Here is a 23,090-nt window from a genome sequence, read left to right on the forward strand (position 1 = left end):
TAGAACATGAAAAGGTGGAAGTACGCATACCAACAGGAAAAGTCTAATCAAGTGAGATGAACTATCAGCAGGAGAGGGGGGGGAACTTTTGAAGTGATAATTAAGATGACCCATAGAAGGTGTGAGGAGAACTTAACATAGGGGAATAGATTCAATTAGTGTAATGATCCAATCATTCCCAGTCTCTGTTTAAACCTAAGTTAATTGTATCTAATTTGCATATTAATTCGAGTTCAGCAGTCTCTCTTTGGAGTCTGTTTTTGAAGTTTTTTTGTTGCAAAATTGCCACCATCAAGACTGTCACTGAGTGGTTAGAGAGGTTGAAGTGTTCTCCCACTGGTTTTTGAATTTTATGATTCCTGATGTCAGATTTGTGTCCATTTATTCTTTTGCGTAGAGACTGTCCGGTTTGGCCTATGTACATGAATAGTTTAATTTGCACTGGTTTTAATCTGTCTCCTTAAAAGAGCAGTTGGCTCAAACTTTCTTGATGGGGTGCTTGAAAGCTTAGTGGAATAGTTAGGGATTGTTTATTCAATGGAATGAACCATGATGGATCTGGCACTGCCTGGAAACCAAATGGCGCAAAAAAAAAAAAAAAAATTCTAAGGAGCAGATACTGTTAACCAAGACTGGTATCCAAATCTGCATTGGTGGAGCAAAGGCATAAAATTGCAGGAAGTTCCATCTTTGGGAGACCTAAATTCTCTGTCACATCTGAGTTCTTTCTAACAGGGTTTTTTTTCTGTGCTCAGCAGTAGTGGATGCAGAACCAGACTTGTGTATCATAGCCTCAGCTCTGTTTACCCTCAAAATCCATCAGCAGCACAGATGATCTCCAACCTCCTTATCTTTCTGCAAAGCACTAGAAAAGTCCTTTAAAAACAGCGTAAAAATTACATAATTTCTTAATTTCTGCATGCAGTGTAAGTGTGGTAGAAAGAGATCACCTAAACCTCTTCAAGTAGCTGTCTTGCAGACATTGGACTCACTATAGCTACTGCAATGGATATAGCCTTTTGAAATTTTTATATAACTTTTTATTTTGTTTTTTTGGGAATTTCTTGTTTCATTTTATCTATTAAAATTTTATCTATTATTTTTTCTATATTTACATTTAATATAATACCTGAAATGACTATATATAAAGCCAGTACTAGGCCCCACCCCAGATAACATCTACTTCTCCATCCTCACTCAGTGACACAAACCCCTTGAGAGACCATGGATCTTCCCAGTCCCTAATGCTTTCTTCTCCAGCTCTCTCCACCCCTCACCCCACCCCATATACCCAGGCACTCCTCCCTGGGTGCCCCATCCCCATTTATATATTCTCCCTCTTTCATTGAACCTCCTTTGAGTCCCAATACTTCAGCCTCCCCACTGGTCCAAGGAACTCCTCCCCTATTCTAGTTGCCCTGGAGCAGGAGTTGCATGCTGCCTGCAGGTGGGGTGGGAGGCCTGGGGTGGATTGCAAAGTTGAACCTGACCTGCACTCATCCAGCAGCAGCAGCTCCTGTCCCATGAGGTAGGACTTGGCTTCCCTTACAGGATATTGCAACCTGGCACGTTTGGTTGCAGCACTTCTCAGGTTTGTCATGGTGGCCCTCTGTCATGATGACGGAGCAGGTGTAGGGCCATATTTGAGTGAGTGGTGTGCCATAAAAAAGTGTGTATGCCATGTCAGTGCCCAGAGTGGGGAGGCAGGCCCAAGCAAGGAGGACAGGAGCTGCTTCTGCAGAATGTCTGTCTGGGTTTTTTTGTTCATTTTATTTCATGGTATTTTTGGAAATGTGAAATATGCAGCAGCATTCTAGAAATTAGCGTAAGGTTGGGAGAGCAGTTGCATGTGTTGGCATGCTCTACACATCCTATTCTGGTGAGTTCCTGAGCCTTGTTTCAGCCACCTGCAACCATGCACAGGTCTTTCCTAAGGAGAATATGCACTAAATTTAGGGAGGGGGGAGTTTTCTATATGGACAGAGCAGAAATATAGGCCTTCTGTCTTCCTCCACGGTCATTTTCTACGATTCAGCTCAGTGATGACAAATCCTTATTTTGTATTTTAAGTTGGATATACATACTGTTTGGCAAAGAAGCTGTGTTTAGATGTCAATAAGAGATTTACACAGGCTTACTCAGTGCTACCCTTGCCCTCTTAATAGTTGCAAAAATGCCCTGCCATCTTTGAAACAGAGCATGTGATAACTTTGGAATATTCAATCAATCTTACCTGCTATGCTTTCATGAGAAAGGAACACTGTAAACTGGAAATCCAGTCAATTAACAAAGGGTGAAAAGTAGTTTCATGTACTTCATCTATTTCTGACTCCCTTTGCAGGTTTTTGTGGTTTTGCAATTATGTTTCCTTTTCTTAACAATTTTTGTCTTCATCTTGTTGCTGTGTAAAAGGCTCCAACAAATAAAAGGAAAAATTAACTATTGGTTTACATCAGTGGCAATGGCTAAGATTTTTGAACTAATCTTTTTTTAGTTAGAGTAATCGCAAATGCTTGTAATAAGCAAAAAGAATCACACAAGTGTGATTTTTAAATTGGTGTTCCTTTAAATTTGATTAAATCTTCTGAAATTATTTATGTGGTTATCCTTGAGGTTATTTAAACAAATGCTGCTGTTTTTATTACAGTGGAACTGATGCCTCATTAATTTTTAGGACAGATCAGCTAAAATTGTCGTGTTAGTGTGCATAAATATTTTGGAAATGTGAAATACACTGTTTTGCTAGTCCCCAAGGTCTCCGTATAGGGCAGGGGTTCCCAAACTTGGTTCATGGTTTGTTCAGGGTAAGCCCTTGGTGGGCTGCAAGATGCTTTGTTTACCTGAGTGTCCACAGGTGCGACCACTTGCAGCTTCCAGTGGCCATGGTTCGCCATTCCCGGCCAATGGAAGCTGCGGGAAGCCCCTTCATCATATTCATGCACCAAGGCCTGGATCCCAACTCTTCGGCCATTCTAACACATTACAGCTAAAAATAGTCTCTCTCCTAGCTCTTGAATATTTGCTTTTATGTGAGAGGGCTTGTCTACGCATGTGGATGCTACTGACTCACATTAGGAGTTCATTAATGTGCTTTCATCTAGTCCTGTTCAAAACAAGTCTAGATCAAAGTGTATTGACAAACTGCTCATATGTGTCACCTGGGTCCACAAGGACAGTTAGTTTGTGACAAGCTAGTGCAAGATAGATTCATGTTCCAGCTTGCTGCAAACTGAATGTTCATGTAGACAAGCCCTAGCATCTCTTCATCCTGCAGTAGCAGCTATTTTTGTCAACCCAAGAAAGCCAATGAAGTGGCATCAGCCCAAGGAGTGCTCCTGTGGGATGGGATGTTCCATGTCCATGATACCATTCTCAAAATGCCATTGTAGGATCTTTACTTGGCAAAAAGAAACCCACTTAAAAGCAAAATAAGAAAAGAATCTTAAATAATAAATTTAAATTGTGTTCCCTTGTTTAAAATATAAAACAAAACACACACACCCCTGCATTTTAGCTTATGGTAGAAATGCTGTCCTGGATGGAATAATGTCTGTCCTTTAAATGAGCCATTACTATTGGAATATAATTTAGGATTTGAAATATTGATTTAGATTTTTATACCAGTTTAGAATGGTATTAACTTAGCCTTTTTTTTTTAAACACTTTCCATTGAGCTAGTAACGCATAAAGGTAGGCTTGGAAGTTCAAAGTTGAGATTAAAGGAATACTGGATAAAATTGTCTGTCAAAATAAAGCTTTACAAAACCTAAGACCATTTTGAATGTTTATATGAATTTAAGAGTGGAGCATTATGCTGGTATGGGAACCCTGTTAAACTAGATAGCTGAGGCAGTGCATATAGATCCATGTTCTTGATGACCTGGAGCAATATGTCTAAGGCTGTCAGAGGTAAGCATGATGCTGACCTGGATTTGGTTATCTTTTCTTTCTGATACAAATACATACATTTTTAAAAAGGATTGTTTAATGGTTAATGCGTTGAGCTGGAACTTAGAAGATCTGGTTTGAGGCTTCCATGCAGCAAGGTACTTCAAATATGTGAGTAGTTCCTTGAAATCAGTTGCACTTTTTTTAAGTATGTTACTGAATTGAAGCCTCAGTACCAGTCTCTGTCAAAGACATCGTTTTTGACTTCGGGCAAGTCATTTACTTGGCCTGTTTCAGTTTCCTGTTTGTCAAATGGGGTCAGTAGTTCCCTACCTCACACAGGTGCTGTGAGGACACATTCGTTAATGTTTGTGAATAGCAGAGGAATTATGTGCACTGCACTACATCTCTCTCCCTGTGGTTGAGTCATTATGTGCTTCTTCGGACTCAGATTAATGGAGATTCTACCTTACGTATTTTATATTGATTTTTCCAGACAGAAAGTTCCATTGAAAAGGTAGTTTTTCACACAACCTCTTTTTTCCAATGGCAAAAAATGTTTCATTCAGATTTTTTTCTTCTTAGGATTAGGAAGTTAAGTTTAGTTGATTTTGGATTGATCATGTAAACAAACGCCATGCATGCATGATACAATCCACATGAATATTCTGTGGAATGAATTACAATTAATTTAAATGACAAACTTTCCTTGACTGTGCTTGATAAGTATTATAAATGAAAACACAATGACCATTGTGTAATGTTAACTAAAATGAAAGCTCCTATGATCCATGTTTGGCTAGAAGAGGGGTCACCAGCCAGTAGATTGTGATTGACTGGTTGATCATGGAGCCTCCGACAGTCGATTGCGATCTCCGGCTGGTAAAAGACTGGCGGTGCAGCAGGGCTAAGGCAGTCTCCCTGCCTGGCCTGGCCCCACAGCACTCCCGGAAGCGGCCATCACACTTCTGAAGCCCATGAGCGGGAGAGGGAGCAGGGATCTCCGTGTGCTGCTCCTTCCTGCAAGCACTGTCCCCGGAGCTCCCATTGGCCGGGAATGGGGAACTGCGGCCAGTGGAGCTGTAGTGGCAGTGCCTGCAGAGAGGGGCAGCGTGCGGAGCCATATCTCTCCCCCGCCCCCCACAGGGGGCGCAGGGGCATGATGGCCGCTTCCGGGAGTGGTGTGAGGTCGGGGCAGGCAGGGAGCCTGCCTTAGTCCCGCTGTGCCACCACCTGAGGTAAGCGCTGCCTGGTGGAAGCCTGCATCCCAATGCCCAGCCCTGAGACCCCTCATGAAGCCAGCACCCTGTACCCCCTGCACCCCAACCCTCTGCCCCACTCTGAGCCCCCTCACAGAGCAAAAACCCTGTATCCCTTCCTGCACCCCAGCCTAGAGCCCTGTTCTGCACCCAGACTCCTTCCCGGAGCCTGCACCCCTCACCCCCCTGACCCAGGCTCAGCCCGGAGCGCCCTCCCACACTCCAAACCCCTTGGCCCCAGCCCAGAGCCCGCACCCCCTCCTGCATCCCAAACCCCTGCCCCAGCCCAGTAAAAGTGAGTGAGGGTGAGCGACAGAGGCAGGGGGGATGGAGTGAGCGTGGTGGGGCCTAGTTTTAGGTGGCTGTGGTGGGGTGGTATTAAAAAGTACTATTTTTGAGCTTTCCTGTGTCTACACCCTAGCTATTTTTTTAAATTATTATTACAAGGCAATTGTCTGGCTTACTCCTTACTTGCCAAACAATAATACTTAAATTTTTGTAGTTGTTTTAGAGCTGTTTGTTTTAGAATGGAATATAAATCAAATTATTAGGGAGGAAAGGTTTGGTCAGAATCTTAAAAAATTCCAGTTTTGTAAGTTACTGTCTTTTGGTGGGAGTTTGCAAGTAGACATTCTCTTTATTTGGCATTGGAATTTCGGTTTGGAATTTTTCTTGACAATTCTATTGGAATACTACTTGTTGGAACTTTAGAGACTACTGTTTTCGGACACTACTTATTTCCAAGAGGTGTACTTTGTAGCATTAATATTATGTATATTGTTTGTCTTGATAGATGTGACCTCATTCATAAGCATTCCCAACACTTGTTTTAATAGGGAGAAAGAACAAGAAATTCAAGAAGAGGAACATTTGATGGAAGAAAAGAAAAAGAAAAAGCAGGAAGAAAAGAAAAAGAAGGAAGGTGCTCAGAAAAAGGTTCGTCTACATTTTTGCATTTTAGAGATGCAGTTACTTAAACACTTTGTATGGAGTTGGTCCTGTCGCCTTTACTCATAGGAATTCCAGCTAGTTTGAATGAGAAGTCACATTGACTGTGTAAGAGTTGCAAGATCAGTTCTCAAGTTTTTCATGTCCTGGTACCTCCCCTCCCTGCCACACCTCCAGCCATTTTACTACTTTTTTTTCCCCTCATGTGTACAAAGTTGCTAAATATATGGATTTCATTCAATATCCATTTAAGTGGTCGGCTGAAAATTATGGCCATATATATGTTATCAGTTAATTGATTAAATCTAACTCATGTAGCATCCTGCAAATAGCACCAATGGCTTTTATGTCTTGAGAAGTTTAGAAAATAACATGTTTGGTTTTTATTAGCCTATTTTAGGCTGCCCATACCCTTTCATTAAGAAGCACACGTTCAAGAGGAGCCCTGATGGGAGGAAATACTTGGGCAACATGAGAGTATCTTGGTGTAGATGAGCAGACTCACCACTGCAGCACCTCCTGCTGGTGACTTCTGGGTATTAGCTCATTCCAGCTCCGGAGTGCCCTCTGCAGGCCGGTGAACCACTTGTCCTGTGCCCCCCGTGTCCCTCCCAGGACCCAGTGCCCCTTTATTTGGGGTGCTACACCCCTTGGTAGTAACCTCTTTCTCTCAGGGTCTCCCCTTCCCCAGGGAACCCTCACCCACTATCTCCACCTTGCCTCAGTATAAGGCTAATGCCACTCATCTAGCCCCACGGCCTGGGGCAGACTGCAGTATCAGCCTACTCATCACTGGCAAGGAGGGTTTGGACCTGCTGCCTTGGCCTACCCCTGGGCTGCCCTCTGCAACTCCTAGTACCCCTTGGCCTTCTGCTAGGCCGCAGTGTGGGGCTTTCCAGGCTAGAGCTCCCCAGCTCCTCAGCCTGTCCCGAGCCCTGTTTCACTCAGGTACTCTGATCAGGTCCCTGCAGCCAAGCCAAGCCCATCTCCCTCTACAAACAGAGAGACTCTTTGCTCCTGGCTTCCCTGGCCTTCTTATAAGGCTCTGTTGCTCAGTTTGGGGCGTGGCCCCAGCTGCAGCCACTTCCCCCAATCAGCCAGGGTTTTACCTTGCCCTCTGCAGAGCTTTTCCAATCCCTTCCAGGCTGGAGCGGGTGGTCACCCTGCTGCACTTGGATAATGAGGCAAGATATTAGGAAAACTTATTAAAACTTTGCTAGAATGACCATATATAAATTGCATTTAAAATGTGAATAATTGATCAACATTAAAAAAATTAAATTGAAATGCATAGCTCCAAATTGCAGTAGTACATGACATAAGCACTTATTCAAACATATTTAATCTGTTTAGTATAAACTCAATAACAGAATAACAAATACTGCATTTTTACAGGAACTTTCCATGTAGTTTAAATGAAAGGGGGGGAAATATTAACTATTTGATACATAGATGAACAATATATTTCAGTACTTGGGTAACGGCTACTGCAGTGGCATTCAAAAATAAAATCCTTGTTAAAACCTCATGTTTATAGTCATTTACCTTTGTGTGAGTAGTGCCTATTCAGAAGTTATGCCACTAATACTCATACCAGAAACCATCCCATCATGTGTATTATAATTCATTATTAATTTGGGTGTTTACCATCAGTAGAATTTGTTTATCTATTAATTACATAAAAACTACTATATTAAACAGTATTCAGGTTGCAGAAGCAAGGTCTTGAAAGCTAGTAAATGCTTAGGTCACACATGCAACTTTAATTCTGCTTTGTTGTGCCCATGCATTGTGATAGACTTTAATTACATGATCACAAAATGTTTTTTCTGAAGGAACCCTGCCTCTTTCAGTGCACAGGCTGAATGACGCTCAAGGAATGAAGTAACTGGTAAATATTTGTATCCATCTAACTCAATTAGCGTCCCCTGCCTTAATTTTAGCGTACAGCATCCAAAGTTTGCAGTGAGTGTGGAACTGTTCATTTCCTCATGGTCTCTTTTATGGGATTCATCATAATATCTAAACTTTACAAATATGAATGAATTTTTCTCTACTTCAAGATAAGTTTTATCCACATTTTACTGATGAGGAAGCTAAGGCCTGGTCTACACTAGTCTGTTATTTCGGAATTAGCCGAGTTAATTCGGGGGGGAAAAAAAAAAAAGATTCCATCCACATCACCAAACCGTTTTTTTCAATTTAAAGGGCTCTTTAATCTGATTTCTGTACTCCACCTCGGCAAGTGGAGTAGCACTTAAATTGAGATTGCAATTCCCGGTTAAAGATATTGTGGACGCAATTTGACGTTATTGGCCTCCGGGAACTATCCCAGAATGCTCCCTTGTGACTGCTCTGGACAACACTCTCAACTCTGATGCACTAGCCAGGTGGGCAGGAAAAGCCCCGGGAACTTTTGAATTTCATTTCCTGTTTGGTCACCGTCAGCATAGATGACCATCCACACAATCCACCATCATAGGCAACCATGCAGAGTCCACCATCACAGGAGATCACGCAATCCCGGATTGGCAGATGAGCTCCAGCATGGTCTGAATGGGAGGTACCGAATCTCATCGCATGTTGGGGAGACGAGTCTGTTATGGCAGAACTACGTTCCAAAAAAAAGAACACAAATACGTACGCTAAAGTCTCCAGGGCCATGACAGAAAGGGGCTACTCCAGGGACACAGAGCAGTGTTGTACAAAAATCAAGGAGCTCAGGCAAGCATACCAAAAAGCCAGGGAGGCGAATGGACACTCTGGGTCACAGCCCCATACATTCTGCTTCTGCCGTGAGCTGCATGCAGTTATGGGGAGGTGACACCACCACTACCCCACCACTGTCTGTGGACACAATGGGGGAGTTGCATGGAGCGAGGAGGAAGAGTCGTTGGAGGACAAAGAGGAGGAGGAGAAGGACAGTGCACAGGTGGCAAGTTGGGAATCCGTTTTCCCCCCCATCCAGGAACTATTCTTAATGCTGGAGCCTCCCCCCATTCCCAAGGTGGGCTCCCGGACCATGACCCTGGTGAGTGAGAGCCTGATCGGAGCCACGCGGGGGGTGTGCGGGGTGGGGAACCCAGCCATGCTGGGCTGTTCGTGTTTAGTTTAAAGGGCTCATCCCTGCTCAGAGCCTCATCAGAGCCACTCGGGGTGGGGGATGTTGTGTGAAGTGATCATCCCAGAGAGCCTGCATGCCCTCCTTTTATATGGCAAACCCACCAGGCATTGCTTGCTATGGGAAAGGGGGCCCAGCAGTTTGAAAGCATTCAAATGACTGTAGAAGAAGCAGAACCCCGCATGCCCCTAGGCTGCCTGCAAGCTGAATTCTGTTGCCCGGCCGTGTGTGATGGCTTACTCACACCAAAGTGTCCCCTTTGTTCTCTGAAATGTATCTTTTAAAATACTACTCTCCCTTTTTCTCCTCCCACAGGTGCAAATGTTTCAACGCGGCCCCTATCTACTCCATCCCAGCGGCTGGTCCTGATTAGAAGGTGGAAAAAACGAACTCGGGACGACATGTTCGCCAAGCTCATGCAGTCCTCCCACAGTGATAGCGCCCAGCTGAATGGGTGGAGGCAAACAATTGTGGAGTCCCGTAAAGCATTACAGGAACTCGAAGAGAGGAGAGACGCGTGCGATGAGAGCAGGCAGGACGCTATGATCAAGCTCATGGGGGAGCAAACTGACATGCTCTGCTATATGGTGGATCTAATGCAGGAAAGGCAGCAAGACCACAGACTGCCACTGCAGCCCCTGTATAACCGCCCTCACTCCTCCCCAAGTTCCATAGCCTCCTGACCCAGACGCCCAAGAACACGAGGGGGGAGGCTATGGGGACCCACACACAACCTCAGAGGATCACCCAAGCAGTAGAAAGCTGGCATATGCAAACTTTCTGGACTTGTCCTTCCCTCCTCCTCCACCTCCCTAACTCAGTTATCGCCCCGCCCCTCAGGTCTACCTTTGGATTTTTCTCAATGTGCAACAAATAATAAAGAACAGTTTTTAAACAATTTTGACTTTATTTCCTTTCATGTGTGTGTGTGTGTGTGTGTGTGTGTGTGTGTGTGTGTATATATATATATATATATATATATATATATATATATATATATATATATATATATATATAGGGAGCAGGTAACTTCAAGAGAAACAAACACAACTGTCACACCGTACCCTGGCCAGTCATGAAACTGTCTTTCAAAGCTTCTCTGATGTGCAGCTCGCCCTGCTGCGCTTTTCTAATCGCCCTGTTGTCTGGCTGTGCGAAATTGGCCGCCAGGCGAGTTGCCTCAACCTCCCACCCCGCCATAAATGTCTCCCCCTTACTCTCACAGATATTGAGGAGCACACAACAAGCAGCAATTACGATTGGAATATTGGTTGTGTTGAGATCTAACCAAGTCAGTAAACTGCGTCAGCGCGCTTTCAAATGTCCAAAAGCACATTCTACCACCATTCTGCACTTGCTCAGCCTATAGTTGAACTGCTCCTTACTACTGTCTAGGGTGCCTGTGTACAGCTTCATGAGCCATAGCATTAAAGGGAGGCTGGGTCCCCGAGGATAACTATAGGCATTTTAACATTCCCAACAGTTATTTTCTGGTCTGGGAAGCAAGTCCCTTCCTGGAGCTGTTCAAACAGGCCAGAGTTCCTCAAGATGCGAGCGTCATGCACCTTTCCTGGCCATCCCACGTTGATGTCGGTGAAACATCCCTTGTGATCCACCAGTGCTTGCAGCACCATGGAAAAGTACCCCTTGCGGTTTATGTACTGGCTGCCCCGGTGTGCCGTGGCCAAGATAGGGATATGCGTTCCGTCTATTGCCCCGCCGCAGTTAGGGAACCCCAGCACATTAAAGCCATCCACAATGGTCTGCACATTTTCCCAAAGTCAATACCCTTGATAGCAGCTGGTCAATGATTGCGTTGGCTACTTGCAGCACAGCAGCCCCTACAGTAGATTTGCCCACTCCAAACTGATTCCCGACTGCCCGGTAGCTGTCGAGTGTTGCAAGCTTCCACAGTGCTGTGGCGCCTTGCTTCTCAACTGTGAGGGCTGCTCTCATTTTGGGGTCTTTGCGCTTCAGGGCAGGGGACAGCAAGTCACAAAGTTCCATGAAAGTGGCCCTACGCATACGAAAGTTTCGCAGCCATTGGGAATCATCCCAGACCTGCAACACTATGTGGTCCCACCGGTCTGTGCTTGTTTCCCGGGCCCAGAATCGGCATTCCACGGCATGAACCAGGCCCAATGCCACCATGATCTCCCAGTTGCTATATGCCGTGCTTCTAGGAACATCTGTGTCCATGTCCTCATCAGTATAGTAATCGCACTGTCATCGCTTCCTCACCCGGTTTTGCAGGTACTGCACATACTGCTGGGTAATGCGTGAGGTATTTACAATGGTCAAAACTGCAGCGGAGATCTGAGCGGGCTCCATGATTGCTGCGCTATGGCGCCTGCACGGGTAATCCTGGGAAAAGGGCGCGAAATGTAGGAGGCCTGTTTGGTTCAAGATGGCCGATAAAAGGCGGTAAATGGTTGTCTTCTGTAGCTTTCATGGAGTCGGGAAGCTCGCTAGAGCTGCAAGAGCGAGAGAGCATAGTTTCCGGCGGCAGCTGTGCAGCTCAGGTCACGATGGCCGAAAAACGGCGGGGAATTGTTGCCTTCTATAGCTTCTATGGGAGCCCAGGACAGACAACATGGAAAAATTAGCTAGCGATGCAAGAGCGGGAGAGTAGTTTGCAGCGGAAGCTGTGCTGCTCGGTTCATGGTAGCTGAAAAAAAGTGGGAAATGGTTAGATAAAGGAGTAGATAGAAAGATGAGAGGACTTGTGAGGTGGATTCATAGAACCAGGATACAGGCGGTGCACCGTACTGCACCGTCTGCTGGCAGTATGGCATCTGCCATAGCTTTCATGGAGGGAGGAGCGAGTGATGGCACACACCCAGAAACACCCGCAAGAATGTTTTTGCCCCATCATTCACTGGGAGCTTAACCCACAATTCCAATGGGCAGTGGGGACGGTGGGAACTGTGGGATAGCTTTCCACAGTGCACCGCTCTGACATTCGAAGCTAGCGTCGCTACTGTGGACGCACTCTGCCGAATTCACATGCTTTAGTGGAGACACACAACACCGAATGTTTAAAATCGCTTCAGAAAATTCAAATAGAATAAGTTCGAATTAATTTTGTATTCTAGATGTACCCTAAGACAAAGACTTGCATGAGGCCATACAGCTGAATCAGTGAACTAGGAGTCAGAGGGTCCTGAGTTCTTAGCCTGTGCTCATTCCTTCTGACCACACTATTGTATTGCAAGAGGTACTAAGCATCCACAGTTCTAATGACTTCATTTGCAATTGTGACTGCTCAGTATTGCTGCATTTCCAGCCCCAAGGTGAGTATCAAGTTGGGCACCTAGAAAATGAGGAATTGCACGATGATGAAATTTTGGATAGTGACTTACTCAGACTTATATATGACTGTGGCATAGGCAGGGACTGAGCTGATTTTTCTTCTGTGTGCAATCACCTCCCTTAATTACAAGACCATTGTTTCTCTCCCTGCAATTCCCTTCCAACTTCTAGGGCAAATGAGGCAGGAATCCTACAAACAACCTTACTTATTACGCAACACTGAATCTTTTGGTGAGCACTGTCCATCCTGTGCACTGAAAGAAACAGGACTCTTGTGGAAAAAATGTTATGTAATTAAAAACTGTATCTCAATGCATATGCAAAAGGGAGGAGGTTTAAGGTTGCCTGGGCAACCTACATTCTGTCATTTCCTAAATTGAGTGTTTGACTTTGCAACCTAAATAAGGTTCTTTTAACAGGTTGTTTAATAAAATTTCCAAGCATTTTAAAAAGAAAAAGATAAATTACATGCTACTATAACATGCCCACCATGCATCACTGGCAGTGTTTGAACCCTGAATCTTCAGCACAGCTTCAGGTACAGGATTATTTCCTTCAGCTAGTAGCAGGAGATTGCTGTTGTGTTATCCTGGGGGAAGGAATGAGTCACTGAGTTCACAGGTGTTTGGTGGAACTCAGCCTGTTTCTCTCCCCTTCTCCCAGATATGGGGAGTTCCTTCCCCATATAAAGCAGGGGGAAAGAGCCTGGAGCTGCAGGTGCAGGTCTCCTGCAGAGGAGACCATCCTGTGTGTCTTTGTCTCTCTCAGCGGCTGTCTGCTCCCAGGATTCTGAGTGAAGTGAAGCTGCTGCTTTTTGGCTTTGGTATGAGCCTAGATTTAAATTAGAATGTTCATATACATTTACTATTTTGGAATACTACTCACATTTTTCCTGAGGAATGCAAGCAGTGGAAGGAAAATGGAGATTTTGAAAAGTTTTTATATCTGACAAACCTGAATTGAATATAATGGGACAAAGAAAAAGCATTTATCTGGCCTTGTGGCTTTCTCTTTGCTAAACGTTGAACATCTGCTGGAAACAACAGGAGTGTTGCAACCTTTTCTGAAAAGTTCTATGAATCTTTTATAATGGGAAGTGTTAATCATCCTAAATATAGGGATTTCTAATAGCTGCCTTTATAATACAATATTATTACATATCCATGATGGGTAGTGTAGCATAGTTTTTTGGCATGTATTCTAGATAGACTCATACTATAATAAATAACAAAAATATGGGATATGTTGATAATCCCAGAGCAGTGCCAATAAATCCTCATTACCCCATTCACCATTAATGGTATTGTGTATTTTTACATAAGAAAAACAATGGTACTTTTTTTTTAATCCTCCACTTGCAAAGCCAGAATACTTAATTCCCAAGAGTCCAACTTCACAGACATCTAGAAGAAAGAGAAATGTATATTAGAAACCTCTAAAATAGCCTTCCTGTAGATCATATTGCATTTTTAAGATCCAAGGTTTCATAATATCTTATGGAAACATGTGAAGTATCTTATTGGAAAGAGGGATACCTAGCACCCTATTGTATGTATCTCTCATTCTTGGACTTTGGATCATTAAATTGGGCTGTAAATAGTCATTCTTCTGGGACTGAGTACAGCCAGTCATTGGCTTCAAGGGAGGAAAGAAGCTTTTTTCAGCACTTCTATTTTATTTTTAGAAGTGGCAGGTTGAATGGTGTCCTGAGGTTTGGAATGTTGAAAGTAGTCCTGATTAGATGGATTAGTGAGCAGAATACAGATAAAAAGGCAGTCAAGGGTGTGCAAGGTAAATTGCACTGATCTCTTGATTCTTAGTTTATTAATTGGCTAGCATACTACATATTAATTGAATTTATAATTGCTATAAATACAGATGTGCGTACAAACATTCCTGCACACTATGCTACCCACCATAATAGTTCAGTGAACATTATTATGTACAAACTTTTCAGAATGAGGCAAAGCTGCCTTGAAAAAGCTACTTTCTTGTGCTGTGTACTTCATCTCTGAAAATGGGACTTCCAGACTTTTTTGATTCGCTTCAGCCCAAACAAATATTTAGATAAGTCAGCTTCACACATTATCTATCTCTTTAATTAAAAAAAAAAATACCCCAAAAAATCCAGACTTTCATATTTCTCAAATCCTATATTGCAGCGGAGGCTTTGCATTTGGTTTTGAATTATTTTCATGCTACAACGATGTAAAGATTTTCTCCTCTGAGTTTTATAGATATTGCCATTAATAATTATATGGCTATTTTGGGGAGTTATCTGTAGTCTCTTATTTACTAAATTTGAAGTAAATATCAACTGGGATACAGCTTTGATGTTAACCTTCATAACAAAGTTAGTGATGCTAACTTCAGGTCACTAAGAGCATACCTAAATAGGGTTAAATTTAAAGTAGAAAGAAAGTTGTGTCACAGTACTGTAGTCCTAGTAAGATATTACCAGGTTTCTCCTGAAGCAGGAACTCAGTGTTCAATGATTTTTTCTCCAAGAGAGGAAATTTTAAAGGATCAAGGGTACAGTCCTATATCCTTGATATAACTGCAATAAAAAGTGTCTAATACTGACCAATATTTCTGACTTTTTTTTCTTTCAGGCTGCTGAACAAAAAACCAAAGGTAAACTAATACTTATTCTCTTTTTGTGAAATATTTGATGTTTGAGTTTGTTTATAATGCATTTCTGATTTTACCATAAAATATGCTCAGTGAGGGGAGGGATAGCTCAGTGGTTTGAGTATTGGCCTGTTAAACCCAGGGTTGTGTGTTCAATCCTTGAGGGAGCCACTTAAGGATCTGGGGCAAAATCAGTACTTGGTTGTGCTAGTGAAGGCAGGGGGCTGGATTTGATGACCTTTTGGGGTCCCTTCCAGTTCTATGAGATAGGTGGGGGTTTTTTAGGACATTTTCTAGTGTATTTTCCACAGACTTATGGGGGTTGTCTTTGGTATACTTCCTGTGGGTGTATTTGCTATTTTTTTAAACTATAAAAGGCATCTAGCCTATGGTTTAGATGTATGACTTGATCACTATCAACTACAAAATCAGAACATATGTTGCTCTGTTTAGTAGTAGTATAACTTAATAATAATAATTGGAGATATACCAATCTCCTAGAACTGGAAGGGACCTTGAAAGGTCATTGAGTCCAGCCCCCTGCATTCACTAGCAGGACCAATTACTGAGTTTTGCATCAGATCCCTAAGTGGCCTCCTCAAGGATTGAACTCATAACCCTGGGTTTAGCAGGCCAATGCTCAAACCACTGAGCTATCGCTATTGCTCTGCCTCTTCCCCAATAATTGGAGATATACCTGTCTCCTAGAACTTAGGGAGCCTAATGTGGAGGCAAATGTGATTTTTTTTTTTCCTTCAAATTTTTAGTGGTCATCTAATGAAAATGGAGTAGGATAATTTTAAACTGTTTATCATGCATTAAGACTTTCTGAAGCTGTCTCTTGGTTGATTTAACTAGAAAAATCATTTATCTCCTTAATTACTTTGAATAGATTTAAAATTAATATTTTCCCTTTAAAGATATAATTTTTGCATCATTCATCAGTTTTGGATCTTGTGCTTGTTGCAAGAACTCTCAAGATTTAAGACTATTGGGCAGAGGCAATGGGACTTGTGTAATGAGCTACCTTCCTGCAAATGCTTAACAGCCAGGACTCCTACCTCTGCTCGCCTTGGAACCTTCCAATTAGAGCATTCTTGAGCATAATCAGTGAAGAAACTTCACACGGGAATGCACTTCTTCATTTTGGCTATTCAACCCACATGCAGCCCTCCTTGCCTTCTGCTCAGGTCCTGTTCTTATGTGATTTGGGAGACCTTGTGGCTGTTGTGTTACCACTAGTTCAGAAGCACTAATATGCACCTTTTTCTGGAGGAGTTGGAGAAATATCTGGTGTGGTTGTACCACCCTCAGCCCTACGCACTGGGGCAGGCACCAGGCCACTGATCCCAGCTGCTTCTTTCGTCGCTGTGGTTCCTGGTAGAGTCCTGTGGTAGACTGAGAATCCTTGCTCAGTAAGTATCTTTAGAGATGGAGAAATTAATTGCATTGTAATTCTGTTTCCTTCAAGATACCTTTCTGGACTCCCACTGTTTATGTCAAAAGCCTTGTAGCACAAGCCTCAGGAGTGAAAATCCTGCAAGGTATCTTCAGAAAAGCAAAATAATAAGGAAAGTGACTTCCAGTATAATAATAATAATAGGTGTTCACAAAGCTCTACAGCAGGCCAGAATTTTGTCCCAATGAAGTTAGAGAATAGTCACGAGTGGATACAGTACCTCCATAAACAAATACTGTGAAGGGAATATAATGGGGTTCTGTCATTGTAAGTAGAATACACAGTGGACCAAGTTTGTTTTCCAAGAGTAAAGCACTTGAGTCAGGGTGGATTGATTTAAATCAATGCAATTTGATTAAATCACCAATTTTAATGCAGATTTGAATCGGTAAGCAAGAATTGTTTAATTGTTTTTTGGATTTGTACTTTTCAGTTATTTTCTGAACAAAGGTTGATTCTTATTGGTTAATAAAACATGTTGATTTGCAACTAAACATATCCTTACCCAAAATCCGGGGCTTCTTTTTGCTAATCAGGGTATACTATGTCTATATACATTTATTTAAGACCTTATATAGTGTATCTTGCATGTATTCAGATTCTTAATTTTGACATTTTTAATATTAGAAAATGATGAATGATACATTTCTTAAATTGATTAATTTGTTTCTTGTGATGCAAGTCTGTTTAGATGGAAATTCAAACAAATGCACAAATAGTATTTTAATTTTATTAAATAAAGCTACCTTAAAAGTCTGGATACTCATTTTTTCCCCCACAAAACATGTTTTGCACATAATACTAGCTGATATATTAAAGGCAGTATTGTCTGTAATTAATGCAGTTACTGATAGTTTTTAGTCACCGTGTCCTTCAAGATTTTAGAACTAGTCTATCTCATCCTTTCATATCTAGTTTTCAGTCATAAATTGAAGGCAGAATACAAGCCGTCATGCTTTTTGAGCTCCCAATCGATTTCTTCTTTTACTGAACTAGTCATTGAACTGAACTAGCTGAATAAACTGAAATAAAGAAAATATTATCTCTGCACATGCAGAAGAGGCTGATGCTATCAAAAGCTGGTTTAGCACATCAACAAATTTTGGTTCCATGTGTTTAGCCAGTGACTTCCACCAGTTCAGTGTTGTGACTTCCTTTAAAATTTGACAGCAAACGTACTGCTTAATCTTGGTTTTTTTGTATTAAATTAAAATGATTTTAATAGATTATAATTTTTTGGCTTTAAAAATAGATTGTCAGTTTAAAAGTTTAAAATTAAATAGGTTGCTTTTTTAAAAATAGATCTGCATTTAATTTAAATAAAACTTCATATTTTTGATATTTGTAATTATTGATTTTCCCCTGCTAGATCTATGATTTTTGGACATTCTGATAGTGTGGGGCATCAAGAATGCAGCCACTAGTATGGGTGGGTAAATGAGAAAGGAGCTATTGGAAGACAGGTTTGGGTGGACCAGGAAGTGTGGCATGATCTGTAGGAGATGATGAAGGTTGAGATGTAGGCAGTTACAGATTTGCAGTTGCCTTGAATGTGAAGAGATGCTTGTATTTCATCCTATGTGGTAATCTGGATAGGGGAGACATAGTTGTGGAATAAAGTGGGTCTTCAAAACAGTGTTCTGGATGGAAATAGAAAGGGTGCGGACCCCAGAAATGCAGGACAAATTAGAAGAAAAATTCAGTGTAAAATATTATTTTATCTTGGTTCTTATGGTAGCATTCTTCCCTATATTCTTTCTTTCCCTTTTAATTCATTCATCAAACAGTTGTGTATTATATGTTTAAAAGCCACTGTCTGAGACGTCATATATTGAGAAAAAAGAAAATATTAACACAGTTGAACCTTGAATTACTTAGCTTTGTAAACACACAAAACTGAATGTCAGTATCAAAAAGATTGTAGCTGATAACTATTTCTGTGTTCTCCCCACACTACTTCCTACGAGATGTGTTGCACCTTCTTCAGTGGCAGTTAAAAACACCAGCGCTTAACACTACCTACATCTTTTGGCATCTTCAGGGACTTTTTCCATCTTGCTAAGACTCCTTTTACTTACAAACATCGTATTAGCAGCAGCTGTTTAATTTTCTCTGACTTAAATGACAGGAGTAAACCAAGAAAGAATAAGACGTTCAAATTGCTGTTGTGATTACATAGGCAAAGTTGTTCTATACCATTTCTTCCTGTTCAATTGCTTGTTCTGATGGGAACAGAAGAGTGCTTTGAATATTTAGGCACCTTCTTGCCCTACCAAAGTAGCAGTTGATCAGATGTAGTTCACCCCGGAAAGGTGAAGGAAGTTTCTCCCACCGAAACTGGGCAGAGGAGAATAAATCCGTGATATAGCGTCAAGAAACACCACAGAACTGACCAAGGCGGCAAGTGACTTACTTTTCTAGTCTGTTAATTTGCCATTAGCAAATCAAGAACTCAAGAAAATGTCTTAGAAGACATCCATATGATGCAGAAAGTGTCCTTCACAGAACAGTCCAGAACATGGTGTGACTCTTGAAAGTTATTAGTGTAGTTGTCTAGATGACACACCAGAATTAAAAAGTTAATGCTTTCAAAAGCTTTACCTGCTTAGACCCTCCTTAGATAGAGACATGGCAGACCGTAAGGTGTTACTACTGTCCTTGAGACACTTTAGAGACTCCCTTTAGGCATTACTCTTCAGAGGGCAAACTACCTGCTGTCAAACTGAAGATGTATCTAGTGTGGTCTGATAGGGTCTGGTACTAGTCAATATTTTCACTAATGACTTGGGAAACGGAGTGGAGAGTGTGCTTATAAAATTTGTGAATGATATGAAGCTGGGAGTGCTGGCTGGCATTTTGGAATTCAAAATGACCGTGACAATTTGGCGAACTGGTCTGAAATCAAAGATGAAATTCAGTAATGGCAAAGGCAAGGTACTACACCTAGGAAGGAAAAATCAAATGCACAAAAATGAGGGGCGGGGGAGCACAGGCTAGGCAGTAGTACAGCTGAAAAAGATCTGAGGAGTTATAGCGAATCATGACTTGAATATGATCAACAATGTTATGCAGTTGCAAAAAGGGCTAATATTCTGGGGCATATTAATAAGAGTGTCATATGTAAGACATGAAATGTAATTGTCGTGAGGCCTCAGCTAGAGTACTGTGTCCAGTTTTGGGCACCACGTTTTAAGAAAGACATGGTCAAATTGGAGTCCAGAGGAGAGTAACAAAAATAAGAAGCTTAGAAAATATGACCTATGAGGAAAGATTAAAACATGGCATGTTTCTTTTGGAGAAAAGATTGAAGGGAGACCTGATAAGTCTTCAAATATGTTAGAGGACTGTGATCAATTATTTCTCCATGTCCACTGAATGTAGGACAAGAAGTAATGGGGTTAATCTGCAGCAAGGGAGGTTTAGGCTAGATATTAGGAAATTCTTTCTAACTATAAGAATAGTTAGTACTGGAATAGGTTACCAAGGGATGTAGTGTAGTCCCCTTCATTTAAGAACAGGTTAGACAAACACCTGTCAGGGATGGTCTAGATCAGTGGTCCCCAACCTTTCCGTGTGTTGGGCGCCGGACGACTAGCCGCCAAGGAGCGTGGCCACCGGACAAGCAGCCGCCAAAATGCCGCCGAGAAGCGGCAACGCCAAGAAGCATCGCTGCCGAAATGCTGCCGAGAAGTAGCGTCATCAAGAGGTGTTGCCGCCAAAATGTTGCTGAAAATCTGCATCATTTTGGCGGCGACGCTTCTTGATGTTGCTCCTTCTCAATGCCATTTCGGCAGCTGCTTGTATGGCAGCCAGTAGGCGGCACACATAGATGCCCCAGCGGGCGCCATGGCGCCCGTGGGTACCGCGTTGGGGACCCCTGGTCTAGATACACGTGGTCCTGCCTCAGAATAGGGGGCCAGACTAGATGACTTCTCAAGGTGCCTTCTATGCCTACATTTCTATGATTCTTCTCTTTTTAAAAAATGTCTCCTAGTATTTGTGGCTCTTGAGAAATGCTTGCACTCAATATTTTAATCTCTCCCTTAATTGAAGGCAAGTCACTTCGGGGAGGTCACTACAGAAACAGGCTTCTCTGCTGAGGATACCATACCATGCTTGTTTTCAAGTGATTTTTTAAAGCTAGATAATGTTAACTTGAGCATCCTATATGACTTCAGCTGCCATGGCAGCCTCTTCTGTGAACTGTCTTTGTGATTAAGCCAAGTCCCAAACCAAGTGCTAGTTTTAGGAAAGCCCTGATATGCATTCGTCCAACAGTAATACTAGAATTTCGCAATAGGTATAGGACCTGTAGGCCATTAACTATTATACAAATTAATATTATGCAGATTAGCACCATTTTTATGGAACAATGCCTTGCATGGTATCCAATGGTTTCTAAAAGCACTGACATCCTGACAGTCTTGCAAAACAATCAGTTATATTTTCTTTCAACTTCAAACGTTTTTGGTGAATAAACATCAAAACTAGTCTATTCAAATGGTCCGCAATCGTTGTAGTATGTCATTAATTTTCCAGGCAAGCGAGAATGGAAAAAGTACATTACCTAGTAGCTGTAATTGCAGGCAGAGTAGCAAATATCCTTAGTAATATGAGTGTCTCGGTTTCCCTTCAGCCACAGTCTCAGTGGCGATATTTGATATAGCCTCTTCCTTTGCCTGTATCTCTGCCATTCCTGGTATTCAATAGAGATGCGTTTCTACGCGTGGAAAGTAAGGGTTAATGGAGTATTCAGGCTGTGTAGCTGTAATTGCTGAAATCTGTAGGCAGCAAACCAAAACCACAGGCGAATTCATTGCAGTTTCTAATATCACATACATGCATGAGGAAAGTATATCTACCAATAGGATATTTGTAATGGAATCTGCTGATGGTGTTGTTGGTAGACAGTATGGGACTCTGAAAATCCTAGGCTAACATAACTTACTATTTGCTTTGCTTTTGCAAACCATTTGTCATTCAATGTCATTTTAATGCCAATCTTGGAATATGTTTTAGCATTTCAGTATGGCTTTTGGTCACAAGTTAGTCAATTGAAATGTATCATAGTCCAGTGTCAACACTTGTCATGGAAAACTGCTACAAGAATGTTGAGTGAAGTGATACACTGTGTTGTGTGAAGCATATTTATATCTCTTGGCGTACTGCATCTTACTGTGTCAGCCAAAACCTGTCGATAAAGATGGTGGGAAATGACAGACTCTGTGGCTGCCACTTAGCTGGATGAATGAGTGAGTCTCCATGTGTCAGGCAAACTGTATGCAGGAGTTTCTCATCCATTTTCTTCTCCCAACACGCAGGCAGGCTTCACCAGTTGTTCTTGTATCACTGGAAGATGGGGCTTCTCTTGAGGCATTATGTTTCTTCCAGGTCTCAGCAGAGCTCCAGAATGACAGACCAGGGAAGATAAAGGAAACTTACTCCAACAAGAAGCCAGGAAAGAAGGTCCAGATAATGCCTCTCCCCTGCAATATTAAGCATTCTGTGCATTTTTCCTATCCAGTCCTTCTACCTTTACTCGTGGGGGAATTCTGTGCCAAAAATTAAAAATTCTGCGCATAGTATTTTAAAAATCTGCAAAATTTGGCATGTTTTATTTGTCAAAATAACACAATATAATTATGCCAGTTTCAGTTATTTTGGTAATTTGCTTCAAAATACCTGTCAGCAACTGTGTCTGCAACAATGCAGACAAAAAAGATTCAGGAAATGTTTCTTGACAAATAGATTTCTTACTAGGTATATTAATACAGAACTCTGAGTAATAATTCATTTAAACTACAATACAGAAACTATTTCCTGCAACCCTCAGAAGCAGAGCAAAGGCTTGGGGGAGTCAGGAGTAATGGAGGAGCTGAAGGAGAGGGAAGTAATTGCTGAGAAGCAGCCTGGGTGTGAACTTGGAGGGTTGTTGGGTGTGGGTGGGAGAAGTATGGAACAGAGGGTTATTGGGGGGCAGGGAGGGATTGTTCGGGAACCTCCACCATGCAAAGCCTGGCTGATCCCTAGCCTCTCATTCAGGCACATCTGCCCCTGTGCCCATGTGTCCTTGCACCCCCACTCAGCCACCCCTCCCCCCCATGTATCCTTGCATCCCCCTGCCCCCAGGAGCCCTGCACTCAGCCACTCCCATCCCCATGTGTTCCTGCACTCCCCTCCCCATCCCCATGTGTCCCTGCATACCCACTCCCATTCAGCCCCCACCCCAGTCTGTCCCCCCACTAGCATTTTTGAACCCCAGTCTGTGAACCCCCAGGAGCCCCATGTGCCCCACGCTGTCTGATGTCCCCATTCCTCCTGACCCAGTCCCATGGGCAGGGTACTGTGAGGAAGGCAACCTCTTTCTATTCCCTATCTGCAGCTGGGGCTGCTCCTGTCCAGGAGCAACTGCTCTCTGCTCTGGCATCACAGCATCCCCTGGTGGGTGAACTGAGTAACTGCAGCATCTTTC

The 23,090-nt window shown here is 42.5% G+C and overlaps 1 protein-coding gene across 15 annotated transcripts in view; it reads left to right on the plus strand.

Moving 5' to 3' along the window:
* The window catches only part of TNRC6C (trinucleotide repeat containing adaptor 6C), a 610,512-nt gene that overhangs the window by 428,154 nt on the left and 159,268 nt on the right, over window positions 1-23,090 (plus strand). For 13 of the 15 annotated variants that reach the window (XM_039501295.1, XM_039501293.1, XM_039501297.1 and 10 more), the window contains 2 exons: window positions 5,984-6,083; window positions 15,141-15,162. In XM_039501295.1, the coding sequence (XP_039357229.1) occupies window positions 5,984-6,083; window positions 15,141-15,162 (122 nt within the window). Of the gene's footprint in view, window positions 1-5,983; window positions 6,084-15,140; window positions 15,163-16,452; window positions 16,575-16,643; window positions 16,704-23,090 lie in introns of those variants that run through there. The other 2 variants (XM_039501301.1, XM_039501304.1) reach the window with 2 other exon arrangements.

This window comes from Mauremys reevesii, linkage group 15 (assembly GCF_016161935.1).
Source record: "Mauremys reevesii isolate NIE-2019 linkage group 15, ASM1616193v1, whole genome shotgun sequence".
NCBI lineage: Eukaryota > Metazoa > Chordata > Testudines > Geoemydidae > Mauremys > Mauremys reevesii.